Source organism: Scyliorhinus canicula, chromosome 28, assembly GCF_902713615.1.
Source record: "Scyliorhinus canicula chromosome 28, sScyCan1.1, whole genome shotgun sequence".
Lineage (NCBI taxonomy): Eukaryota > Metazoa > Chordata > Chondrichthyes > Carcharhiniformes > Scyliorhinidae > Scyliorhinus > Scyliorhinus canicula.
This window is the reverse complement of record NC_052173.1, coordinates 7147573-7172712: the sequence shown is the minus strand read 5'-3', so window position 1 is coordinate 7172712 and position 25140 is coordinate 7147573. Positions and strand designations below refer to the sequence as shown.

General features: G+C 49.5%; 1 protein-coding gene across 4 annotated transcripts in view; it reads right to left on the bottom strand.

The window, feature by feature from the left end:
* Positions 1–24835, bottom strand: part of spryd3 (SPRY domain containing 3) — a 277836-nt gene extending 253001 nt beyond the window's left edge. For 2 of the 4 annotated variants that reach the window (XM_038786404.1, XM_038786408.1), the window contains exons 1-4: positions 24748–24835; positions 17376–17519; positions 16489–16564; positions 9094–9218 (exon numbers count right to left, since the gene is read on the bottom strand). In XM_038786404.1, the coding sequence (XP_038642332.1) occupies positions 9094–9218; positions 16489–16564; positions 17376–17503 (329 nt within the window). In that variant the 5' untranslated portion in view covers positions 17504–17519; positions 24748–24835. The remainder of the gene's footprint in view (positions 1–9093; positions 9219–16488; positions 16565–17375; positions 17520–24747) is intronic. The other 2 variants (XM_038786407.1, XM_038786406.1) reach the window with 2 other exon arrangements.
* Positions 24836–25140: the final 305 nt, after the last annotated feature.

Genomic DNA, 25140 nt, shown 5'->3' with positions numbered 1-25140 from the left:
ATTGTCCACCACCATTCACGGCTGGATGTGGCAGGGCTACAGAGCTTAGATCTGGTTGTGGAATTGCTCAGCTCTGTCTACCACTTGCTGCTTATGAAAGTCCTGTGTTGTAACTTCTTTTTCTTTTTATAAATTTAGAGTACCCAATTCTGTTTTTTCCAATTAAGGGGCAATTTAGCCTAGCCAATCCACCTACCCTGCACATCTTTTTGGATTGTGGGGGTGAGACCCACACAGACACGGAAAGAACGTGCAAACCCCACACGGTCAGTGACCCGGGGCCGGGATCGAACCCGGGCCGTCGGCACCGTGATTGTGTTGGAACGTCATCAGATCAACACCTCATTTTTCGGTATGCCTGATGTTGCTCCTGGCATGCTTTCCTGCACTCTTCATTGAACCAGGGTTGATCCCCTGGCTTGGTGGTAATGGTAGAGTGGGGGGTATGCCAGGCCATGAGGTTACAGATTGTGTTGAATACAATTTTGCTGCTAATGGCCCACAGCACCTCATGGGTGTGCAGTCTGGAGTTGCTAAATCTGTTTAGCACGATGGTAGTGCCACACAACACGATGGAGGGTATCCTCAACGTAGAGACGGGACTTTGCTTAAAGGACCGTGCATTGGTCACTCTTACCAATACTGTTGTGGGCAGGCAGATTGGTGAGGATGAGGTCAAATATGTTTTTCCCTCTTGTTGGTTCCCTCACCACCTGTTGCAGTCAGAGTCTCGCAGCGATGTCCTTTAGGACCTGGCCAGCCCGGTCTGTGGTGGGGTAACTGAGCCACTCTTGGTGATGGACATTGAAGCCCCCGACCCAGAGTATATTCTGTGCCCTTGCCACCCTCATTGCTTCCTCCAAGTGGTGTTCAACATGGAGGAGTATTGGACTTCCAGTTGCGGCTATGCGGAGCTAAGCCACACATTCGGCAGCTCCTGCTATTTAGGGACTTTTGGGCCGTTTCGAGGGCCCCAAACGGAGCTGTTTCTACGCATCCCGGTGGGGGAAGGTGCCTGGAAGAACTTGCCCCACACTATATGGTGCTCACCTGGAGTGGGAAGAAGAAAAAGGCTGCAGTAACTCCCCCAAAAAAACGGGGGAAGAAAAACAAAATGGCGGCCGGCACTCCTGCTATTTAGGGACTTTTGGGCCGTTTTGAGGGCCCCAAACGGCGCTGTTTCTACACATCCTAGTGGGGGAAGGTGCCTGGAAGAACTTGCCCCACATTATCTGGTGAAAAAGGCTGCAGTAACGCCCCCAAAAAAACGGGTGAAAAAAAACAAAATGGCGGCCGGCGCTCCCGCTATTTAAGGGCTTTTGGGCCGTTTTGAGGGCCCCAAACAGTGCTGTTGCTACATATCCCGGTGGGGGAAGGTGCCTGGAAGAACTTGCCCCACACTATATGGTGAAAAAGGCTGCAGAAACGCCCCCAAAAAAACGTGGGAAGAAAAACAAAATGGCGGCCGGCGCAACACCCGAGGACTGGTGGAAGTGGGCGCAGGAGCAACAGGCCTCGCTCCTACGTTGTTTTGCTGAGCTGAAGGCTGAGCTGCTGGACTCCATGAATGCAACTGCGACCAAGCTGCTTGGGACCCAGGCGGCACAGGAGGAGTCTATTCGGGAGTTGCAGCGGCAGGCCGTTGAAAGAAAGGAGGAGGCCGTGGTCCTCGTTGGGAAAGTGGAGTTGCACGAGGCACTTCATAAAAAGTGGCAGGACCGCTTGGAGGAGCTGGACGTTCGCACGAGGCGAAAGAATCTGAGGATCCTGGGCCTGGCGGAGGGGCTGGAGGGGTCGGATCTCCCGGCGTATGTGACCACGTTGTTGAGCTCATTGATGGGAGCAGGGTCCTTCCATTTGCCCCTGGAGCTCGAGGGAGCGCACAGAGTGATGGCCAGGAGGCCCAAGGCAGATGAGCCCCCGAGGGCGGTGCTGGTGCGGTTCCACCGATTCAGTGACCGGGAGTGTGTGCTGCGCTGGGCCAAGAAAGAGAGGAGCAGTAAATGGGAGAATTCGGTAGTGAGGATCTACCAGGACTGGAGTGCGGAAGTGGCTAAGCGGCGGGCCAGGTTCAACCGGACGAAGGCGGTGCTTCATGCTAAGCAGGTCAGGTTTGGAATGCTGCAGCCTGCGCGCCTGTGGGTGACATACAAGGACCGGCACCATTACTTTGAGTTCCCGGAGGAGGCGTGGGCCTTTGTACAGGCGGAGAAGCTGGACTTGAACTAGGGCCTGGGAACATACTTTGGCCGGCGTTGTTTCCGCTGTGGCTGTTTTGTTCCAACTGTTTCAACTTTTTCAACTTCGAAATGTGTGTTATGTATGCTGGTTTTCTTTTTGCTCTGTTTACGGGTGGGTTTGTCTGTTGGGTATGGTTGTGGGGTAGGTGGGGAGTGTTGGGGGTTTGTGTTCTATATGTTCTCTTCTGTACGGGGCTGGGGATTGAGGGGAAACTGGATTTTGGGGAACTGCGTCAGAAGGATGGGGTGTGGCATTGTGAAAGCGCGGGCTTTCCTCTGGTTTCCCGCGCTGCGGGGCAGGGGGGTGGAGCTTGCGATGGGGGAAGGGCCTCTACGGGTCTTTTTTCCCGCGCTGCAATAATGCCAAGGAGGTGTGGCAAGAGGGGGATGACCCCAAGCCGGGAGGGGATAGGTTTTGGCGGGAGCTGCCGGGGTCAGCAGAAGTTAGCTGACTCACGGAAGTACCATGGAGGGTGCGTCGCGGCTAGGAGGGGTCCTAGCCTGGGGGGGGGAGGGGGGGTGGGGGGGGATACCGGGCTGCTGCTGGAACGACTAGGAAGGAGCCGATGAGGGCCGGGGGGGAAGAGGAGAGGCGCTATCGCCATGGGGAACGGGTCGAGCGGGGTATGCTGGCCTGGGGCGAACATCTGCCAAGCTATGGCTAGTCGGCAGGGGAGGGGGGCGGGTTGCCCTCTGATCCGGCTGATTACCTGGAACGTGAGGGAGCTGAACGGGCCGGTTAAGAGAACCAGGGTGGTCTCCCATCTAAGGGGGTTGAAGGCGGACGTGGCTATGCTCCAGGAGACCCACCTGAAGGTGGCGGACCAGGTCCGTCTGAGGAAGGGGTGGGTGGGGCAGGTTTATCATTCAGGATTGGACGCAAAGAACCGGGGGGTGGCGATTCTAGTGGGGAAGAGGGTGGCATTTGAGGCGGCTGAGGTGGTGTCGGACAAGGAGGGCAGATATATCATGGTGAGGGGTAGGCTGCAGGGAGAGAAGGTGGTGCTGGTGAACGTATATGCCCCGAATTGGGATGATGCTGGCTTCATGAGGCGCTTGTTGGGCCGCGTCCCGGACCTGGAGGCAGGGGGCCTGATCATGGGGGGAGATTTTAACACAGTGCTGGATCCCATACTGGACCGGTCCAGTTCAAGGACGGGTAGGAGACCGGCGGCGGCCAAAGTGCTGAGGGGATACATGGACCAGATGGGAGGGGTGGATCCCTGGAGGTTTGGGAGACCGAGAGCGCGGGAGTATTCCTTTTTCTCTCACGTCCATAGGGTTTATTCCCGGATAGACTTTTTTGTCCTGAGCAGGGGGTTGATCCCGAGGGTGCAGGATGCCGAGTATTCGGCCATAGCGATTTCGGACCATGCCCCGCACTGGATTGATCTGGAGATGGGGGAGGCACGGGACCAGCGCCCGCTCTGGCGCCTGGATGTGGGGATGCTGGCGGAGGAGGAGGTGTGTAAGAGGGTTCGGAGAAGCATTGAGGGGTATCTGGTTACCAATGATACGGGGGAGGTCCAGGTGGGGATGGTCTGGGAGGCTCTGAAAGCAGTGATCCGGGGGGAGCTGATCTCCATCCGGGCCCACAGGGAAAGGAGGGAGAGGAAGGAGAGGGAGAGACTGGTGGGAGAGCTTCTGGAGGTGGACAGGAGATATGCGGAGGCACCGGAGGAAGGGTTGCTAGGAGAACGGCGCAGGTTGCAGGCCAATTTGACTTGTTGACCACCAGAAAGGCGGAGACACAGTGGAGGAGGGCGCAGGGTGCGGTATATGAGTATGGAGAGAAGGCGAGCAGGATGTTGGCGCATCAGCTCCGTAGGCGAGATGCGGCTAGGGAAATTGGGGGAGTGAAGGATGGGGGTGGAAATGTAGTGCAGAAGGGGACAGAAGTAAACGGGGTCTTTAGGGACTTTTACGAGGGATTGTACCGGTCAGAACCTCCGAGGGGGAGAGAGGGGATGGAGAGCTTCATGAACAGGCTATGTTTCCCAAGGGTTCAAGAGAGGCTGGTTGAGGGGCTGGGGGCGCCGATAGAGTTGGAGGAGCTAGTCAGGGGGATCGGGCAAATGCAGTCAGGTAAGGCCCCGGGGCCGGACGGGTTCCCGGCAGAATTTTACAAAAAATATGCGGACCTGGTGGGTCCCCTGCTGGTGCGAACTTTCAATGAGGCGTGGGAGGGGGGGGCTTTGCCCCCGACGATGTCGCGGGCACTGATCTCTTTGATCCTAAAACGGGATAAGGACCCCTTGCAGTGCGGATCATATAGGCCTATTTCACTCCTTAACGTAGACGCTAAGTTGCTGGCGAAGATCCTGGCTACCAGGATAGAGGAGTGTGTGCCAGAGGTAATTCATGAAGATCAGACAGGGTTTGTCAAGGGGCGGCAGCTCAACACGAATGTGCGGAGACTGCTCAATGTTATCATGATGCCGGCAGTGGAGGGGGAGGCGGAGATAGTGGTGGCGCTGGATGCAGAGAAGGCGTTTGATAGAGTTGAGTGGGGGTACCTATGGGAGGTGCTGGAGAGGTTTGGATTTGGGGAGGGATTCATCAAATGGGTGAGGCTGCTATACGCGGCGCCGATGGCGAGTGTAGTCACAAATGGAAGGAGATCGGAGTATTTTAGGCTTTATCGTGGGACCAGGCAGGGGTGTCCCCTGTCCCCCCTGCTCTTTGCACTGGCGATTGAACCGCTGGCCATGGCGTTGAGGGAGTCAGGGAAGTGGAGGGGTCTGGTGCGGGGGGGGGGGAGGAGCACCGGGTATCGCTGTATGCAGACGACCTGCTGTTATATGTGGCGGACCCAGAGGGGAGAATGCCGGGGGTGATGGAACTGTTAGCGGAATTTGGGGGCTTCTCGGGCTATAAGCTGAACTTAGGAAAGAGCGAGGTATTTGTAGTGCACCCGGGAGATCAGGAGGAGGGAATTGGGAGGCTCCCCTTCAGGAGGGCAGTGAAGAGTTTCAGGTACCTGGGGGTGCAGGTGGCCAGGAGTTGGGGGGCTCTTCATAAGCTTAACTTCACCAGACTAGTGGAACAGATGGAGGAGGAATTTAAAAGGTGGGACATGGTGCCGCTATCGCTGGCGGGCAGAGTGCAATCCGTCAAAATGACGGTTCTCCCGAGGTTCTTGTTCCTCTTCCAGTGCTTGCCCATCTTTATCCCTAGGGCCTTTTTTAAAAGGGTGACCAGCAGCATCATGGGATTTGTTTGGGCGCATGGCACCCCGAGGGTGAAGAGGGTCTTTTTGGAGCGGAGTAGGGATGGGGGGGGGGCTGGCGTTGCCCAACCTCTCGGGGTATTACTGGGCGGCCAACGTGTCGATGGTGCGTAAGTGGGTGATGGAGGGGGAGGGGGCAGCATGGAAACGGATGGAGAGAGCGTCCTGTGGGGATACAAGCCTGGGGGCCCTGGTAACGGCGCCGTGGCCGCTCCCTCCCACGAGGTATACCACGAGTCCGGTGGTGGCGGCTACCCTCAAGATTTGGGGGCAGTGGAGGCGACATAGGGGAGAAGTGGGGGGCTCGATGGAGGCTCCGTTAAGGGGGAACCATAGGTTCGTCCCGGGGAACATGGATGGGGGATTTCGGGGATGGTATAGAGCGGGCATTAGACAGCTGAAGGACCTGTTTATCGACGGAAGGTTTGCGAGCCTGGGGGAGTTGGAAGAGAAATTTGGGCTCCCGCCGGGAAACATGTTTAGATATCTGCAGGTAAAGGCATTTGCTAGACGGCAGGTGGAGGGATTCCCTGCGCTCCCCGCGAAGGGGGTGAGTGACAGGGTGCTCTCGGGGGTCTGGGTCGGGGAGGGGAAGATATCCGATATCTACAAGCTTATGCAGGAGAAGGAAGAGGCGTCAGTAGAGGAGCTGAAAACAAAGTGGGAGGGGGAACTGGGGGAACAGATCGAAGACGGGACATGGGCTGATGCCCTGGAGAGGGTAAATTCTTCCTCCTCGTGTGCGCGGCTTAGCCTCATCCAATTCAAGGTGCTGCATAGGGCCCACATGACTGGGACGAGGATGAATAGGTTCTTTGGGGGTGAAGATAGGTGTGCCAGGTGCTCGGGGAGTCCAGCGAACCATGCCCATATGTTCTGGGCATGCCCGGCATTGGAGGAGTTCTGGAAGGGGGTGGCGAGGACGGTGTCGAGGGTGGTGGGATCCAGGGTCAAGCCAGGATGGGGACTCGCGATCTTTGGGGTTGGGGTAGAGCCGGGAGTGCAGGAGGCGAAAGAGGCCGGTGTGCTGGCCTTTGCGTCCCTAGTAGCCCGGCGAAGGATTTTGCTACAGTGGAAGGACGCGAGGCCCCCAAGCGTGGAGACCTGGATCAATGACATGGCGGGCTTTATTAAGCTTGAGAAGGTTAAATTCGCCCTGAGAGGATCGGTGCAAGGGTTCTTTAAACGGTGGCAACCTTTCCTCAACTTTCTGGCTCAACGATAGGGTACTGGGACAGTAGCAGCAGCAACCCGGGGGGTGGGGGGGGGGGGGGGGGGCGTTGATTATGTTAGCTTATTTTATTTAAATTTGATTTATCTAATTTTAATTTATGGTTAAGTTCTCTTGTTTGGGGGGGGGGGGGGGGGGGGAATGTGATACATGTGATGTTACGGTATGGGGGGAATTGTGGGTGTTATGGGGCTGTTAGTTGCATATTACTGCTTTTTGCTATACTTTTTGTTATATTTTCTGCAAAAAATTCCAATAAAAAAATTAAAAAAAAAAAAAAAACATGGAGGAGTATTGATTCATCAGCTGATGGTGGCTGGTTTCATGGAGTCCCGAGTTGATATTGAGAACACCCAGGACGACTCCTTCCCGACTGTATCCCACTGTGCTGCCCGCCATCTCTGCTGGGTCTGTCCTGCCGGTGAGACAGGATAAATCCAGGGATGGTGATCGTGGTGTCTGGGACGTTATCTGCAAGGTATGATTCTGTGAGTATGACTATGTCAGGCTGTTGCTTACCTAATCTGTGAGACAGCTCTCCCAACTTTGGCACAAGCCCCCAGACATTGGTAAGGGGGACTTGCAGGATCGACAAGGCTGGGTTTGCCATTGTCGTTTCTGGTGCCCAAGCTAATGCCGGGTGGCCCAGAAGCTGTGGATGGTTGGGCCTAGGGCACTACACTACACCAAGGAACTCCTGCAGCAATATCCTACGACTGAGATGATTGACATCCAACAACCATCTTCCATTGTGCTGGGTATGGCTCCAAACAGTGGAAAGTCCCCGTCTCCCCGCCCCCCCCCCCCCGGATTTTCATTGACTCAATGATGCCATACCCGGTTAAACATTGCCTTGATGTCAAGGGCAATAGATGCATGTCTGAGAATAGGGAAATGCTCATTTTGCTCATTGCTTTTGTTTGGGCAACTTTTGTTTGGGCAACTTTCAGTGTACAAATGGATAAGACAACAGCAGTCACTGCACTTCCAAGTAATTTGCTGTGTATGAAGCCTTTTGACATGTTTAGGAGCGTGAGAAAGAAAAAAAATGAGTATTGGCAAAAAAATACATTTTGTCAAAGCTTTTTATCTCACACTCATCAGGACAATCACAAGAATACGGTATGAGAGGAGGGTGCTGATTGGTTAGCACGTGTACTCCGATTGGGACAGGCATTGTTCATGATGACTGACAGTTAACTGGCAAGCATTGTTTGAAAATTCAAACCAGGCAACTTGATTCTGATTGGTCAAAGCATTGCCCTGAAGAATGAACCAGCTAATGGCTATCGCTAATTTTCTTTCGCTGAAACAGGAGCAATATATATATATATACACGTGTTCTTTCTGTCTGCAAAGAACAGGGCCTCGAAATGAAAATGAAAGAAAATCGCTTATTGTCACAAGTAGGCTTCAAATGAAGTTCCTGTGAAAAGCCCCCAGTCGCCACATTCCAGCGGGCCTTATGTATTAATATGTGTAACTTCCAGTACACCCAAATACGGCACACTGCTCGCCCAACTGATATTCTTCAATTGGTTGTCGGTGTAATTTTTAGCACATTGAGGATTATTTAGCAAATGCTGTCCAATCGCGGAATCACATTTATTGTTGGACACGGTGTTCTGAGTTTTGTTAGTACTGGCTGGTTGAGTATGGTCTGTACCTTGCCCGTAGCAAACAGCGGAAGGGACATGCTGTTTGGTACAATCTGCCAGGCGTTGGGATATACAACCTACTGGCATTACACTGGCACTGAGATTCATCTCGTTAGTGGCGAATATTAACAACGTGAAACAGCTTTTCACAGTAACGTCATTGAAGCCTACTTGTGACAATAAGCGATTTTCATTTCAGCTAGCTTCACCTGTCGCTCAAATTTGAGATACCTTGACCCCCCCCCCCCCCCCCCCCCCCCGGTAATGTTTTTTCTCACCAGGATAGACATTATCCCACAGGACAGCTCTAATGTACCCTATTTCAGCATCAAGCTGGTACAATGAGCAAATTACTTGGGCCCTATTTACAAGGTTGCCGATAAGGCCAAAAAGCCATAGACTGCTTTTCCTTTGTGTGGGGTGGGGTGGGGGTTGGGGGGGGGAAGAGAGAAGGGCTGACTGGTGGTGATTTAACCTGACGAGGAGCAAGGTTGAGAAGGTGGGACCTTCATGAATAACCTCAGCCGGTACGAGGAATTGAACCCACACTGCTGGCCTCGCTCTGCATCACAAACCAGCTGTCCAGCCAACTGAGCTAATACGCAAGTTCTGTAATACCGAACGGCTAAAAGGCGGGGGGAAATCAGAACTTTATAACTTCCAGTGCAATAGAACAGAACAAAGATATTTCATGCAGATCATTTTCAATCTCAAGTTTTCTTCTGCATTACTCACTTGCCATCATCTGCGTGGTATGCGACAGAGTGCGGAAGCCATCCTGGTTGGTGATCCAGCTTGTAATACTGAGGGACTAACCCGACTGCAATGGTGCCTCTTACACCAGTATCCACTATACATACCTACCGGGAGAAAAACAACGTTCCCATTTCATTAACAAACTGGCATATTTGTTCGCAACAGTCTGACTTCTCAACAATATCCCGCCTCCCTATCAGCTGATTTAAGGCTGGCCGAACAGTGTTGTGAATGACCTGTCACAGACCTACAGTCACACAGGGGGAATTTGTATCTATAACCTGAGGATTGCAGCATTACCAGAGACACAAACTCGAGTTATAACAACCCCTAATGCTTGCTCTTATAGAGAGCCTTTTCAATGCAACATCCCAAGGCACCTGACAGGAGGGGCGCAGAGCACGGTGAGCAAGCAGCCAGACACCTGCTGGCATGGTCACAAAGCTGGACCTTGAGGTTTTGTGACGCGAAACACATCAAGGAGAGAGCTCCAGAGTGCAACCAATTGCCAAGGGCTGGGGGAAGTGGAAGAAATGCAGAGTAACAGCAAACACAGGATGGAAATGCTGTGAATGAAATTTTGATGGATATTTAAGAAGCATCCTGTGAGTTACCAAATGTAGGGCAAAGAGAATGGTACACAATATGGGGGAACGTGGGCAACTGGATAAAGAAATGATTCAAGGGTGGAAAGCCACAGAAACAACTTTTCGTATACCTACATATTGCCTTTTTAAAAAAATATTTTTATTCAACCCAGGGCAGACACGAACACACAATCAAAAACAGAACACAATACCCACAATTTGACATATACTGTCAACCCGTTATATACTGCCTTTAAAATAAATAATTAAAAAGACAATTCACAAGAGCATTATAAAACAATGTAGCACGGAGTCCTGCAAAGGGACACTAGCTAAGACGATCAAAAGCTTGGTCAAAGAGGGCAGCACGGTAGCATTGTGGATAGCACAATCGCTTCACAGCTCCAGGGTCCCAGGTTCGATTCCCGGCTTGGGTCACTCCCTGTGCGGAGTCTGCACATCCTCCCCGTGTGTGCGTGGGTTTCCTCCGGGTGCTCCGGTTTCCTCCCACAGTCCAAAGATGTGCAGGTTAGGTGGATTGGCCACGATAAATTACCCTTAGTGTCCCTTAGTGTTGGGTGGGGTTACTGGATTATGGGGATAGGGTGGAGGTGTTGACCTTGGGTAGGGTGCTCTTTCCAGGAGCCGGTGCAGGCTCGATGGGCCGAATGGCCTCCTTCTGCACTGTAAATTCTATGATCTATGATTTCAGGAGTGTCTGGGTGGGCGGGTGAGCACAGAGATCTCAGATGACGGTGAGGTTGGAGGAGATAAGGAGATAAACACAAGGATGAGAGTATTAAAATCAAGATGTTGCTTGACCAACAGCCGATGTAGCTCTTGACTTATCAAGTTAAGTACAGCCAGCCTTTCTATTGCTTCCTATCATCAATTTTTAGCCCCTCCGGTGTCTCAAGTCGCTCCTCTTTAACATGATTTTTTGCAGCATCTTCCTCTTTTATAAAGAGAGGTGCAAAGTAGTCATTCAGTTCCTAAGCCATGCCCTCTGCCTCAATGCATGAATCACCTTTTCTGGTCTCACTCCTCCTTTTACCCTTCACTATATATCTATAGAAGACTTTTAGATTTCCATGTTAGCTGCTCATCTCTTCTCTTTGCTTCTGCACTTTCCTTTTCAACTTTCACTATTCAGCCTGGTTCTCGATTGCATTATCCACCTGCTATTCCCACCCTTTTTGAAATGAAATGAATGAAAATGGTTTACTATCCCAAGTAGGCTTCAAATCAAATTACTGTGAAAAGCCCCCAGTCGCCACATTCCGGCTCCTGATCGGGGAGGCTGGTACGGGAATTGAACCCGCGCTGCTGGCCTTGGTCTGCTTTACAAGCCAGCGATTTATCCCACTGTGCTAAACTAGCCATTCTACTTCATCTTTCTTGTGAACTCTTTAATCACCCAGTGAGGTCTTTTGTTTGTTCTACTGTACCTTGACTGTACCCAAAATACTTCCACTTTAAAGGCAGCCCACAGCTCTGTTACAGTTTTGCCTGCCAATTCTCGATTCCGATCTACCTCAGACAAATCAGTTCTCATATCACTGAAATTGACCCTTCCCTAATGTTGCTCCTTGTCCGTTTCCATCGCCTCCCCAAATCTGTGCTATGATCACTGCTCCCTAAATGCTCCCCAATTGAGACTTATTGACTTGATCCACCTAATTTCTTAGAACAAGATCCAACAAGATCTCGTTGGACTTGAAACAGTCTGCACTCGGAATATTTCCTGAATACGCTTCCCCCTCTCTGCCCTTTACGTGCTTACTATCCCAGCCTATGTTAAAGATAATGAAAATTGCCCATGGTCATTACTTTATAGTTCATGTACCTCTCCATAGCTTCCTTGCAAATTAAGTGTCAAGGAAACATTTAAGGGACAGTCATCATCGTTTTTTTAAATGAATTTTGAGTACCCAATTCTTTTTTGCCAATTTAGCGTAGCCAATCCACTGACCCTGCACATCTTTGGGTTGTGGGGGCGAGACCCACGCAAACACGGGGAGAATGTGCAAACTCCACACGGACAGTGACCCGGGTCCTCGGCGCCGTGAGGCAGAAGTGTTAACCACTATGCCAAAATGCCACTTGGGACAGTGATCATCGTATCGTATTGTTTAGGTTAGCTGTGGAAGAGGACAAGGAACAATCCAAAGTAAAAATGCTTAATTGGAGGAAGGCCGATTTTGGAGGGCGAGAACACAGCTGGCCCGGATAAATTGCAATGACAAGATTGGCAGACAAACCATGTTGGCAGGGTATGGTTGTTGGTTGGGGCGGTGCTATGTACTGAATTAGGTTTACATATGTATTTGCTATTATAAAATCATAAATGCCATAATAAAATGTTTTTTAAAAAAGATTGGCAAGCAAAGCTATATTCAGAGCGATGGGCTGCCTTTAAAGGGGAGAAAGTTTGGGTACAGTTGAGGTACATTTCCATAATGGAGAATGTAGGACAACCGACGCCTGAGCTTCCTGGATAATGTAGTAAGAGGTAGAGGGCAGAATTCTCTGGTCTCGTGGGGCAGCACGGTGATACAGTAGTTAGCACTGCTGCCTCACGACGCCAAGGACCCAGTTTCGATCCCAGACCCAGGTCACTGTCCGTGTGGAGTTTGCACGTTCTCCCCGTGTCTGCCTGGGTCTCACCCCCACAACCCAAAGATGTGCAGGGTAGGTGGGTTGGCCACGCTAAATTGCCCCTTACTTGGAAAAAAAATGAATTGGGTACTCTAAATTTATTTTTTAAAGTATTCTCCAGTCTCCCAGCCGCATGTTTCTCAGCTATAGAGAAATTGCAGAGGCACTTTGCGGCCATAATCTTCCAATGTTCCCTTAAATACAGGGATAGGGAATTGCAAATGTTACACCCTTTTTCAAAAAAGGTGCAAGGACAAACAACTACAGGCCAGTTTAACCTTGTTAGCGGAAGATAAAATGAGACAAAATTCAGTCACTCGGACAAATGTGGATTCATTAAGGAAAATCAGTATGGATTTGTTGGCAGCACATCCTGTTCAACTAACTTCATAGAATAGAATCCCTACAATGCAGGAGGCGGACATTCGGCCCATCAAGTGTGCACCGACCCTCCAAAAGAGCACCTTACCCAGGCCCTATCCCCGTAGCCCCACCTAACCTTTTGGACACTAGCCCCACCTAACCTGCACATTTTTGGACACTACGGGGCAATTGAGGGCAATCAACATTAGTAGAGAAATTGGAAAATTGATGGGATTGAAGGCGGATAAATACCCAGGGCCTGAGAATCTGCATCCCAGAGTGCTTAAGGAGGTGGCTCTGGAAATAGTGCATGCATTGGGCGTCATCTTCCGGGATTCTATAGACTCTGGAACAGTTCCTGCAGATTGGAGGGTAGCTCACGTCACTCCGATATTCAAAAAGGGAGGTAGAGAGAAAGCAGGGAATTATAGGCCAGTAAGCCTAACATCGGTAGTGGGGAAAATGCTTGAATCCATTATCAAGGACTTTATAGCGGAACATTTAGAAAGCAGTGACAGGATCAGTCAGAGTCAGCATGTATTTATGAAGGGAAAATCATGCTTGACAAATCTGTTGGAATTCTTTGAAGATGTAACCAGTACAGCTGACAAGGGGGAGCCAGTCGATGTGGTATATTTGGACTTTTAGAAGGCGTTTGACAAAGTCTCGCATCAGAGATTATTGTGCAAAATTAAAGCGCATGGGATTGGGGGAAATGTATTGAGGTGGATAGAAAACTGGTTGGCAGAGAGGAAACAAAGAGTAGGGATTAATGGGTCCTTTTCAAATTGCCAGGCAGTAACTAGTGGGGTACCACAGGGATCGGTGCTGGGACCCCAGCTATTCACAATATATATTAATGATTTGGATGAGGGAATAAAATGTAACATCTCAAAGTTTGCAGATGATACCAAATTAGGTGGGAGGGTGAATTGTAACAAGGATGCAGGGATCCTACAGCAAGATCTGGACAGGTTGGGCGTGTGGGCAAATCAATGGCAGATGCAGTATAATTTGGATAAGTGTGAGGTTATTCATTTTGGAAGCAAAAACAGGAAGGCAGATTACTACCCGAATGGTTGTAAATTGGGAGAGGGGAGTGTGCAGCAGGACCTGGGTGTCCTTGTGCACCATTCGCTGAAGGTAAGCATGCAGGTGCAGCAGGCGGTAAAGAAGGCTAATGGTATGTTGGCCTTCATTGCAAGAGGTTTCGAGTATAGAAGCAGGGATGTGTTGCTGTAATTATACAGGGCCTTGGTGAGGCTACACCTGGAGCATTGTGTGCAGTTTAGTCTCCACAAGAGGAAACGTCCTCTCCACATCCACCCTGTCAATACCCCCCTCAGGATGTTAAAGGTTCCAATCAAGTCGCCTCTTACGCTTCAAAACTCCAGTGGATGCAAACCCGACTACTCCAACCTTTCCTCACAAGACAACCCGCCCATTCCTGGGATTAGTCTAATAAACCTTCTCTGAACTGCTCCTAACGCATTTCCATCTTCCCTTAGATAAGGAGACCAATACTGTTCACAATACTCCAGATGTGGTCTCACCAACGCCCCGAACAACTGAAACACAACCTCCCTGCTTTTATATTCAATTCCCCTCACAGTAAACAATAACATTCTATTAACTTTCCTAATTACGCGCTGTACCTGCAGACTAACCTTTTGTGATTCATGCACTAGGACCCCCAGATCCCTCTGTACCTCCGAGCTCAGCAATCTCTCACCATTTAGAGAATCAGCTTCTTTTTTATTCTTGCTGCCAAAATGGATAATTCCACATTTTCCCACATTATATTCAATTTTCCAGATGTTTGCCCACTCACTGAACCGATCTGTGTCCCTTTGTAGCCTCTTTATGACCTCTTCGAAATTTACTTTCTTACCTATCTTTGTGTCGTAGCAAATTTAGCAACTATATCTTCAATCGCTTCATAAAATCACAGAACCCCTACAGTGCAGGAGGCCATTCGGCTCATCGAGTCTGCACCGACCCTCTGAAAGAGCACCTCACCTAAGCCCACTCCCCCAGCCTATCCCTGTAGCCCTGTAACCCCACGTAAACTTTTGGACACTGAGGGGCAATTTATCATGGTCAATCCACCGAACCTGCGCATCTTTGGATTGTGGTAGGAAACCGGAGCGCCCGGAGGAAACTCACACAGACACGGGGAGAACATGCAAACTCTACACGGACAGACATCCAAGGCCAGAATTGAACCCGGGCCTCTGGCACGGTGAGGCAGCAGTGCTAACCACCCTTCTTTCAAGTAATTTGTATAAATTGTAAACAGTTGGGGTCCGAGCACAAATCCCTGTGACACACCACTCGTTACATCCTGCCAGCCTGAAAAAGGCCCATTTATGCCTACTCTCTGCTTCCTGTTAGCCAGCCAATCTTTAATCCATGCCAATACGTTCCCCCCTACACCACGAGCTTTTAACCTTTGATGTGGCACCTTACCTTCTGGTATCAGTCCTCCCTCAACCAAAAATCAAATCATTTACCCAAAGTCAAATCCGCAGGGGCTAGAAATCTAACATAAAAAGCAGAAAATGCTGGAAATACTCAGTAGGTTATGGCGGCGTCTGCAGAGAGAGAAAGAGAGTTAACTTTCCATCTGATGACTGGTCCTCAACCTGAAGCATTGGGCAGAATTGTACAGCCTGTCCGTGTTGGAGGCCAGGTCATTCAAAAGTCTAGTGACTCCGACAGGATCGGAAAATATCGCTGGCGGGAGGGGTTGTAAATCGCCGTGCATTAAGTCCGGTTCCCTCGCCACAGATGCTGCCTGACCTGCTGAGTGTATCCAGCATTTTCTGCTTTCGTGGGAGGCACGGTGGCACAGTGGTTAGCACAGTTGCTTCATAGCTCCAGGGTCCCAGGTTCGATTCCCGGCTTAGGTCACTGTTTGTGCGGAGTCTGCACGTTCTCCCCGTGCCTGCGTGGGTTTCCTCCGGGTGCTCCGGTTTCCTCCCACAGTCCAAAGATGTGCGGGTTAGGTGGATTGGCCGCGCTAAAATTGTCCTTCGGTTACATGGGGTTACGGGGATAGGGTGGAGGTGGCCTTAAGTGGGGTGCTCTTTCCAAGAGCCGGTGCAGACTCAATGGGCCGAGTGGCCTCCTTCTGCACTGTAAATCCTATAATTCTATCTCATTTACTGTTTGTGGCGTCTTTCTGGCTGCCCAATTTGCCCACAGAACAATATAAATGTATCTTTCTCATCGTGTAGGGAAGACCTCTGAGGATTTTTCAAAACAACCTTTATGTTAATATTTAAACATACTCTCTAAGTGATTAAAATGTTCAGTAAACTTCAATGGATAGATGAAACCCCAAATGCCACTTGCTGTCAGTTACTCGAAATAAAAAGAATTTATTGCCTTAGCTGTGGTTCAAGGCTGAGGTTACTTCAAACCATTTCTTCCCATCGCATTCACATGTATATTTGAGCCACCAATCTCTGCTGATTTTAGACTTGACCAACACCACATACGTGGGTCTGCCAAAAGACCGAAACGTTCTATTTCCTGCAGTTATTTAGAAATTTAAGAACAATTAGTTTAATAATGGTTTTCTTTTTTGCATGCACAGAACCCTTCCTGGACAGTGACTTTACCCCAGGAGAGTGCACCTTTCCACGAAAACAAGTGACATGGATTGAATTTAAATGGCCGTGGCCTCAATCGTTTTGCTGTGCCACAGTTTCAAAAGGCCAGCGATGCACAGCAAAATGGAGCTCACTTACGATTCACTCACCTCAAAATAATTATTCTCCTTGGTCAGAGAGCGAGGGGCCACGTAGCAGCCAACTTCATCTGAGTTCCCATGGTAACTGAAATGCCACAAAGATTAATGTCCAGAAGCTTGGCGTGAAATTTTGATGAAATTATACACTTTAATGCAATTGTAGCCAATGAGATATCATCTACACCTTGGCTGTGAGGCTGTCTACCAATGCCTTGACATCCAGTCAGCCTCACTGCTGATTTAAACCATGTTGGTCACTTTCTCCCCCCCCCCCCCCCCCCCCCCGATAGTTTAGGAGCAAACGTGAGAAACAGTAAATATATGGAATTGCAGCACCCACCAGTTTGCAGAAAAGGACACTTCCACGGGTACAACATGATTAGAAATAAGCTTCCATCTTGCCTCTCACATGTAGGATACAGACGTCACAGTGGGGTGTGCTATGGCGTCAAACGTATCCCATTCTTGGCTCCAGGGCAACAAGTCCAAACCAGAGATGGGCAGGGATGGTATCAGACCTTTGGCTGGATCACTGCTTGTTGCCGATGAGCATTAAACGCTCCCCCCCCCCCCCCCCCCCCGAGCCCCTTCAGGCGAAGCTGTGCGACCCTGCACAGAAGTGCAAGTCGTCTGCCGATGCGCACCCCAAGTTAATCAACTTGGATCGCTGAGTACAGCTGTCGTGTAAACCCAGCAGAAGACAGTGTCTGCAGGACGCGATAATGAAAGGCAGAGACGTTTGGCATGAAACCACTTTCAGAGGGAGGGATACAAACAAAAGGGAAATGTATGTCAATGGTTGTAATAACATGCGCAACATCACCACGCCATTCTGCAGCAACATTGCAATACCCGACACGGTACGAAGCCTCTTCACATTCAAGGGGAAACATTACCTCAGTATGTCTCCATCGACAAGAATGCGTTTATACCTCTCTTGATGACGGACTGCTCGCACTTCTCTTATCTCCCTTATTCGCCTCCTCCAATTTAGGAACCTGTAGTGTAAGTTGAAGTCCTCCATTGCCGCAACTGCGGATCTGACAGAGCAAAGAAATCCTCAGAGACAAAATTAACTGCCGTAATCCTTTTAATCTAATTAGCTGAGATGTCAAGATCTGGAGTTCTTAAACCTGGGCCAAATTCCGAGAAAGTCTGAGCCAAGATATTGGGTTGAGAGGAGCGACACTTGGATTTTGAATACAATCCAGTTAAACAAGGATCATTGATGTGGCGATCATCGAATTGGTACATTGATCAATCTTGGCGGTTTACAAATCCCATACCCAAATTCACTACATCTTAGCTTTTCAAAGCACAGCAAATGGTTATTGCACCAGGCAGCGGAATTATGCTGACATCATCATTATTCAATAGTAGGTTTCGAACATCTTCCTGTATATAAAATGAGATGATTGATATTACAGCAACATTAAAAGTAAAACACAGGATCTATTTCCCTGGGTTTGAGCAGACTAAGCTAGCAAATTCTCCACAGCCACCATTATATTTCACAAAGACCAAAATGAATAAACCTTACAATGCAGATTTTTAAAAATTCTTTCAAGGGGTTTGGATGTCGCTGACTACGCCAACATTTGTTGCCCACCCCTAATTACCCCTTGAGAAGGTGGTGGTGAGCTGCCGTCTTGAGCTGCTGTGGTGTAGGTACACCCACAGTGCTGTTAGGGAGGGAGTTCCAGGATTTTGACCCAGCGACAGTGAAAGAACAGCCGATATATTTCCAAGTCAGGGTGGTGAGTGACTTGGAGGGGAACTTGCAGATGGTGTGGTTCCCAAATGTGTGCTGCCCTTGCCCTTCTAGACAGTGGAGCTCACGGGTGTGTAAGATGCTACCTAAGAACACAAGAAACAGGGGTAGACCATTCGGCCCATCAAGACTGCTCCACCAGTCAATACGATCGTGGGCTGATCTCGGGCTTCAACTCCATTTTCCCGCTCGCTCCCCAAATCCCATAATTCCCCAAGACACCAAAAATCTGTCCATCTCAGCCTTAAATATATCCGACGATGGAGCTTCCACAACTCTCCGGGGGAGAGAATTCCAAATATTCACAACCCTTTGAGTGAAGAAATTTCTGCTCATCTCCATCCCAAACATCTTTGAGCATCAACACATAAAGGTTTCTCACCTTGTAAAGATATTCTGCTTTTTTATTCTGACAACCAAAGTGAATAACTTCACACTTCCCGGTGTTGTCCTCCATCTGCCATCTTGCTGCCCACTCACCTAACCTGTCTATATCTCTCTGCGGCATTTCTGTGTCCTCCTCACAGCTTACCTTTCCATCTAGTTTGGTATCATTAGCAAACTTAGATACATTACTCTCTGTCTTTTCATCTCAGTCATTAATGTAGATTGTAAGTAGCTGAGGCTCCAGCACTGATCCTTATGGTTCTCACTATTCACTGCCTGCCAATGTGAAAAAGCCCCATTTATGCTCAGCCTGTTTTCTATCTGTTAAAGAATCCTCTATCCATGTTAATATAAGACCCCAACTCCATAAGCCCTTGTTTTGCCGATTAACCTTTTTGTGTGGAACCTTAACGAATGCCTTTTGGAAACTGCTGCGACCTCGAACCTTATGACAATTGGCTTCATTTTTCTGCTTTAAAAGCAAGCCTCCTTTGAAGCAACTCAACAAGCACTTTCTGAATGTCCAGGGTGGCATGGTAGCACAGTGGTTTCACAGTAACTTAATTGCAGTGTTAATGGAAGCCTACTTGTGACAATAATAAAGATTATTGCACACCTTCCGAAACGTGTATATATGAATTTGTCAAATGCAATGTACCTTTGCCAATTGCATGCTGTTGGCAATGATGAACACATGCACATTCTAACTTGATGTAGAATTATGGATTTGAAGAGCTTGCCTGAAACTGGTGCGAGACTGCCTGGTCCATCGTTATTCAGTTTATCCTTCTTTTCTTTCCTGAATGGAGGTGTTACAGCCCCTACATTATTTAAAGATTTATCAACTGTGATTAAAGTCTCTGTTCTCTCTTTTGGCTTCTTTCCTAAGCCCAACACGCAGTGGTAAGGACCCAGTGGCTGATCTATTTAATGGTTCCATACTAATTAATTTTCCAATATTTCATGTACTCCCGATAACCTTTCACCCCCCTTTTTTAAAAAAAATCAAGAATCTATCCACCTCTGCCTTAAAAATAGTCAAAGATTCTGCTTCCACTGCCTGTTGAGGACGAAAGTTGGTGACTCACCCTCTCTGAGAGAAAACATTTCTCCCCATCTCCGTTTTAAATGGACAACCCCTTATTTTTAAACAGTGACCCCGAGTTCTAGATTCTCCCACAAGAGGAAACATCCTCTCCACATCCACCCTGTCAATACCCCCCTCAGGATGTTCTACTTCAGAGTACCTACACTCGCCTTTCTATTATTCTTGTGGGCAAAAATTTGATATCCTGAAATAGCTTCATCCCCCAACAGATTTTCACTTCACTTCCAGTTGGTCCTGTCCTCCTTAATTCCTATAATTCCATCTACTAGCCTTTTTCATGTTCCCTCTTAGCCCTTTGAATCTCTTTAAGGTTGGAGCTTTGGCTGACTGACCGCACTTTTGCCAGAGTCAGAAGGCCCTGAATTCAACCCTCACTCAGAGAACAGAGCATAATATCCAGGCTGACAGTGCAGGACTGAGGGAGTGCTGCACTGCCAGAGGGGCCATCTTGTGGATGAGACAATGAACCCAAGGCCTGGCTGCCCTCTCAAGTGGGTGACAAATCTCCTCGCGACGCTGCTTAGAAGGGAGTGGGGTTGTTATACTGGAATCCTGGCCAACGTGGATCATACAATGAGACAGCAAGGCCTGTGCCAGTTGATCTATCCCACAATGTTTTGATGAGCAAGTGTAGGAAGGTATATGGTGGAAAATGTCAAAAAATCAGAAGGAAACCGCCATGAAGAAGTGAGAGTTCACCGTCGAGTGAAAGGGCCAGCCTGGGAGATGGAAAGATAGCAGAGGGTGGGTGGGGCTGCACTACTTAAGGCAGAGAAGATGACGTAGGTGATGGCTTTGGAGTTGGAGAAGCAGTTTGCTAAGCATATGCTGAGTAAGGAGATGACGGTGGCGTTGAAGGCGTTGGTGGAGGAGGCAATCGCCCCGGTGAAGGTGGTTGTGTCGAAGGCGTCGGCCGAGGTGAGGGAGCAGGGCAAGAGGATGAAGGGAGTGGAGGAGGCCATGTCGCAGCACAGCGATCAGCTCACCTCGATGGGGGATGAGCTGCGGAGGGTGGTCGAGGCCAACAAAGGGCTGTGAGCAAAATTGGAGTGTTTGGAAAATCGATCGAGGCAACAGAATTTGAGGATTGTGGGCCTGTCCGAAGGGGTGGAGGGCCCAAGGCCGACGGAGTATTTTGCCAAGATGTCGGCGGAGTTGGTAGGGGAGGGAGGGGATCCCTCTCGGTATGAACTGGACCGGGCTCATCGGTCGTTGAGGCCCAAACCAAAGGTGAATGAGCTGCCAAGAGCAGTGATTATTTGCTCCCACAGGTACCACGTGAAAGAGAAGGTCCTGAGTTGGGTGAAGCAGAAGCGGCAGGTGCAGTGGGCTGGAGCCGGTGCACGTATCTACCTGGCGAGGAGGCGGGCAGCTTTTGGCCGAGTGAAGACGACATTGTATAACAGTGGGGTGCAGTTTGGTGTGGTGTATCCAGCGAAGTTGAGGGTGACCTACAACTCCAAAGACTTTTACTTGGAGATGGTGGAGAGTGCGGAGGCATTTGTGAAGGCGGAAGGCTTGCGGCAGAAGTGAGGAATGGGTCTGAGGGTTGGGCGTGGACGGTGGGGAGGGGAGTTGGAAGAATGTACATATATATAGTTCTGGTTTCCATTTTTGTTTCATGCCATTATATGGGTCAAGGGTTGTTTTTGTTTATTGTTTTGTTTATTGTTATGGTTTTTCTGGGATTTGTATGTTTTCTGGGATTTGTATGGGGGGGGATCGATACTGGGTCAAGTGCTTTCGAGAGGAAGTGGAAGGGGAGATTCTGGGAGAGGTTCAATGGTAACAATGGGATGGGGGCGGTTCAGGTCCAGTGGGCAGGGCCCGGAGTTATGACGGTGGCGGATACCATGTATTGTTTACCATGTATGGGATGACCATGGATCCTCTTTTGGTCCTTCTTGTTTTGTTGCATTTGGAATATAAGGATTATGTTTGAGTTTGTACGTTGATGCTGGATGGGGGATTGTTATTATGTTTGTTATTGTTGGTGATCTTTTGTTTGTTGTATATATTTGCTGAAAAAAAGTGGAAAGTGAGGAGAATAAAAATATTTTTTTAAAAATAAATAGGAACGACAATTCAAAACTACTTTGGACAAAAATATTTTCAGATGCCCTGAGGTTGTGAAGGAAGCTATTCCAAATATAAATTCTCTCGATTGCTTACAACCTTGCCACTTTATTTCTCATGATTTTGTTCAGTATTTTGGCCCCATTGACCAAATACCTCCCTTTAACTTCCAGTTTAGTGTTAATCTGTTGATTCATGGCCAATACGCCTCCACCGTATTCTAAGTTCCAGAGTCGCACAGCCCTCTGGGAGAAAAGATTCACCTCACCTCTGCCCTGAAAGGGAGACTCCTCATTTTAAAACAGCGCCCACTAGTTCTGGACTCACCCACAAGAGGAAACACCTTTTCCACATCCCCCTTGTTGAGACCATTCAGGATCTAAAATACTTCAATCAAATCACCCCCTCACTCTTCTAAACTCCAGTGGAAACAAACACAGTCTGTCTAAACTTTCCTCAACCCGCTCGTTCCAGCTATCAAACTCGTCAACCCCCTCTGAACTGACTTCAATGCATTGACATCCTTCCTTAACTGCACACGGTATTCAAGATGTTGGGCGCGATTCTCTTGCCGCGGTGCGCTCAAGCGAGAGCACAACGTGGCCAGGGAATTCCAGGAGAGCCCTCCAGTGGGTCTCCCGACAGCCTCCGCGCCTCGCGAGATTCACCCAAATCCCTCAAGACATCGGAGTCGGAACTCCACCCAAAAGGGACAGGACCAAATGACACTCTCGGAAGTAGGCCCTAAACCTACTTAAGACCTACCTGCCCAAGATTCTCCGGCCTTCCCAGGGATGTTGCAGCTGAGTGCCGTTCAGCACTGGTCCACACAAACGCGGAAGGGCACCCGGAGGGATCTCCTGGACCATTGGAGACCCCTGGGTGGTCAGGGTAAGTTCAGGGTGGTCCCCTGACATCCTTACTTTCTATATTCAATTCCTTCAGTAGTAAAGGATAGCATTCCATTAGCCTTCTTCATTATTTGCTTCAACTGCACATTAACGTTTTGTGACTCATGCACTAGAACACCTAGATCCCTCTACACCTCAGAATTCTGCAGTCATTCTCCATTTAAGCAATGCTCTGTTTTTTCATTCTTCCTGCCAAAGTGAACAGCTACACAATTTCCCACATTATACTCCAACTGCCAAATCTTTGCCCACTCAATCAACCTATCTACATCCATCTGCAACCTTGTCCTCTTCACAACATGAAATGAAATGAAATGAAAATCGTTTATTGCCACGAGTAGGCTTCAAATGAAGTTACTGTGAAAAGCCCCTAGTCGCCACATTCCGGCGCCTGTTCGGGGAGGCTGTTACGGGAATCGAACCGTGCTGCTGGCCTGCTTGGTCTGCTTTCAAAGCCAGCGATTTAGCTGTGTGCTAAACAGCCCCTCATGCTTTCCAACCCATCTTTGTATCATCTCCATATTTAGCTAACCACGCCTTCATTCCCCTCATCTGAGTCATTTTCCAAAGCTTTCATTTACAGTAAGTCTTACAACACCAGGTTAAAGTCCAACATGTTTGTTTCAAACACTAGCTTTCAGAGCACTGTCACCTGAGGAAGGAGCAGTGCTCCGAAAGCTAGTGTTTGAAACAAACATGTTGGATGGACTTTAACTTGGTGTTGCAAGACTTCTTACTGGCTCACCCCAATCCAACGCCGGCATCTCCACTTCATTTAGTGATGAAGAGATATGTCTTCAATGTTATTGTATTTACAGAGCACCTTCTCATGCCCTTGGGTTCTGCAAAGCATTTTGCAATCAATACGTCAATTTGAACTTAGCAGTTCATTTGCACAAGGTAAATGAATGGTGACAACCAAGGGATGGATGTTGGCCAAAATCTCCCTGCTGCCATTCAAAGAACATCATCTAGGTTTATTAACATCCCCAAAGCATTGAAACAGACAGCATCTTCCAACTTTGCAGCACTCTCAACCGACAGCTTGATGTCCTGAATCAGGGCAACCTTTGGAGTCATAACAAAACTGCATTGAGTAATAAATACTCTTTCAATTCACAGGCTAGCTGACTGGGCCATTTAGAAGTATGGCTGCCCTCTGCATTTGCAGTCATTTGGCTCAAGTCAGTGATCTCAAAATATCAATCAAGAGCGAAGCCGACTTGTCAGCAGCAATTGCTGCAATACTTTATTGATCCATCTGGCTCAAAGTCAGATAAGAGACAGCATGCTGTGAGAGAAACTATTAGCTGATTGAGTCCAGGGCTGGTCATAAGCTAGGGATACAGAAATCAGTGTGTCTACAGCGCTGTATCTGGCCTGGAAATGCTTAATGGATGCTAAATGAACATAAGGCACGGGAAGAGAACTCTCTCAATTGGCACTGCTGCCTCACAGCGCCAGGGACCCGGGTTCAATTCCCGGCTTGGGACACTGTCTGCGTGGGGTCTGCACGTTCTCCCCGTGTCTGCGTGGGTTTCCTCCCACAGTCCAAAGATGTGCAGGTTAGGTGGATCGGCCATGATAAATTGTGCCTTAGTGTCCAAAAAGAAAAGTTAGTTGGGGTTACAGTATAGGGCAGGGGAGTGGGCCTGGGTAAAGTGTTCTTTTGGAGGGTCAGTGCGAGCTCAATGTCCTCATTCTGCACTGCTATGGTGGTGTAAAGGGGGAGGATTGTGTCTCACTCTTTAACAATGTCATGCCACACTTCAACAGGACACAGAAAGCTGCAACCACCATCCAGGCCTGGCCGTCTCCCGCAGGTCGGCCTGGAAGTGCCAAGTTGGGGACTGGCTCTACTTGCTGCGAGTTGAGCTGCCATGCTGTGCTGGTGGATCTGACAGTTGGAAGTTGGGCGCCTCCCTCGCCCCACCCCCGGCGCAGCCCAGCCCGCCCGGCGCCCCTCACAAGAGGGAGTTGGCCATGCCCGCGGACAGGTGGAGCGCTCGGCCTACCTGGCCCCGGCTGAAGGCGCAGCGCCGGCTCAGCCCCTCTACCACTCAGCAGGCGGATGACGCACCTGCAGCTCCAAGCTGACTGCCGGAACCGGAAACGCCGCCGCCGCCACCGGAGGGCTGTCCAATTGACAGCGGCCCTCAGCCAATCAGCATCCGCGCTGGGAGGGGTATGAAGGGGGAGGGGACGGCGGATGGACCAATCGGACTGGGGAATTGGGGGAGGCGGGGCTCCTTATCGCGCGCTGTGGACGTCTCGCGCAGCAGGTGCGCGCGCAGCGAAGCTCCATGGTGACGGGACGAGCGTCCCGGCCCACTCACTGGGAGTGACCACTGTAGCATCTGGGAGTGACCACTGTAACATCTGGCAGCTGGGAGTGACCACTGTAGCAT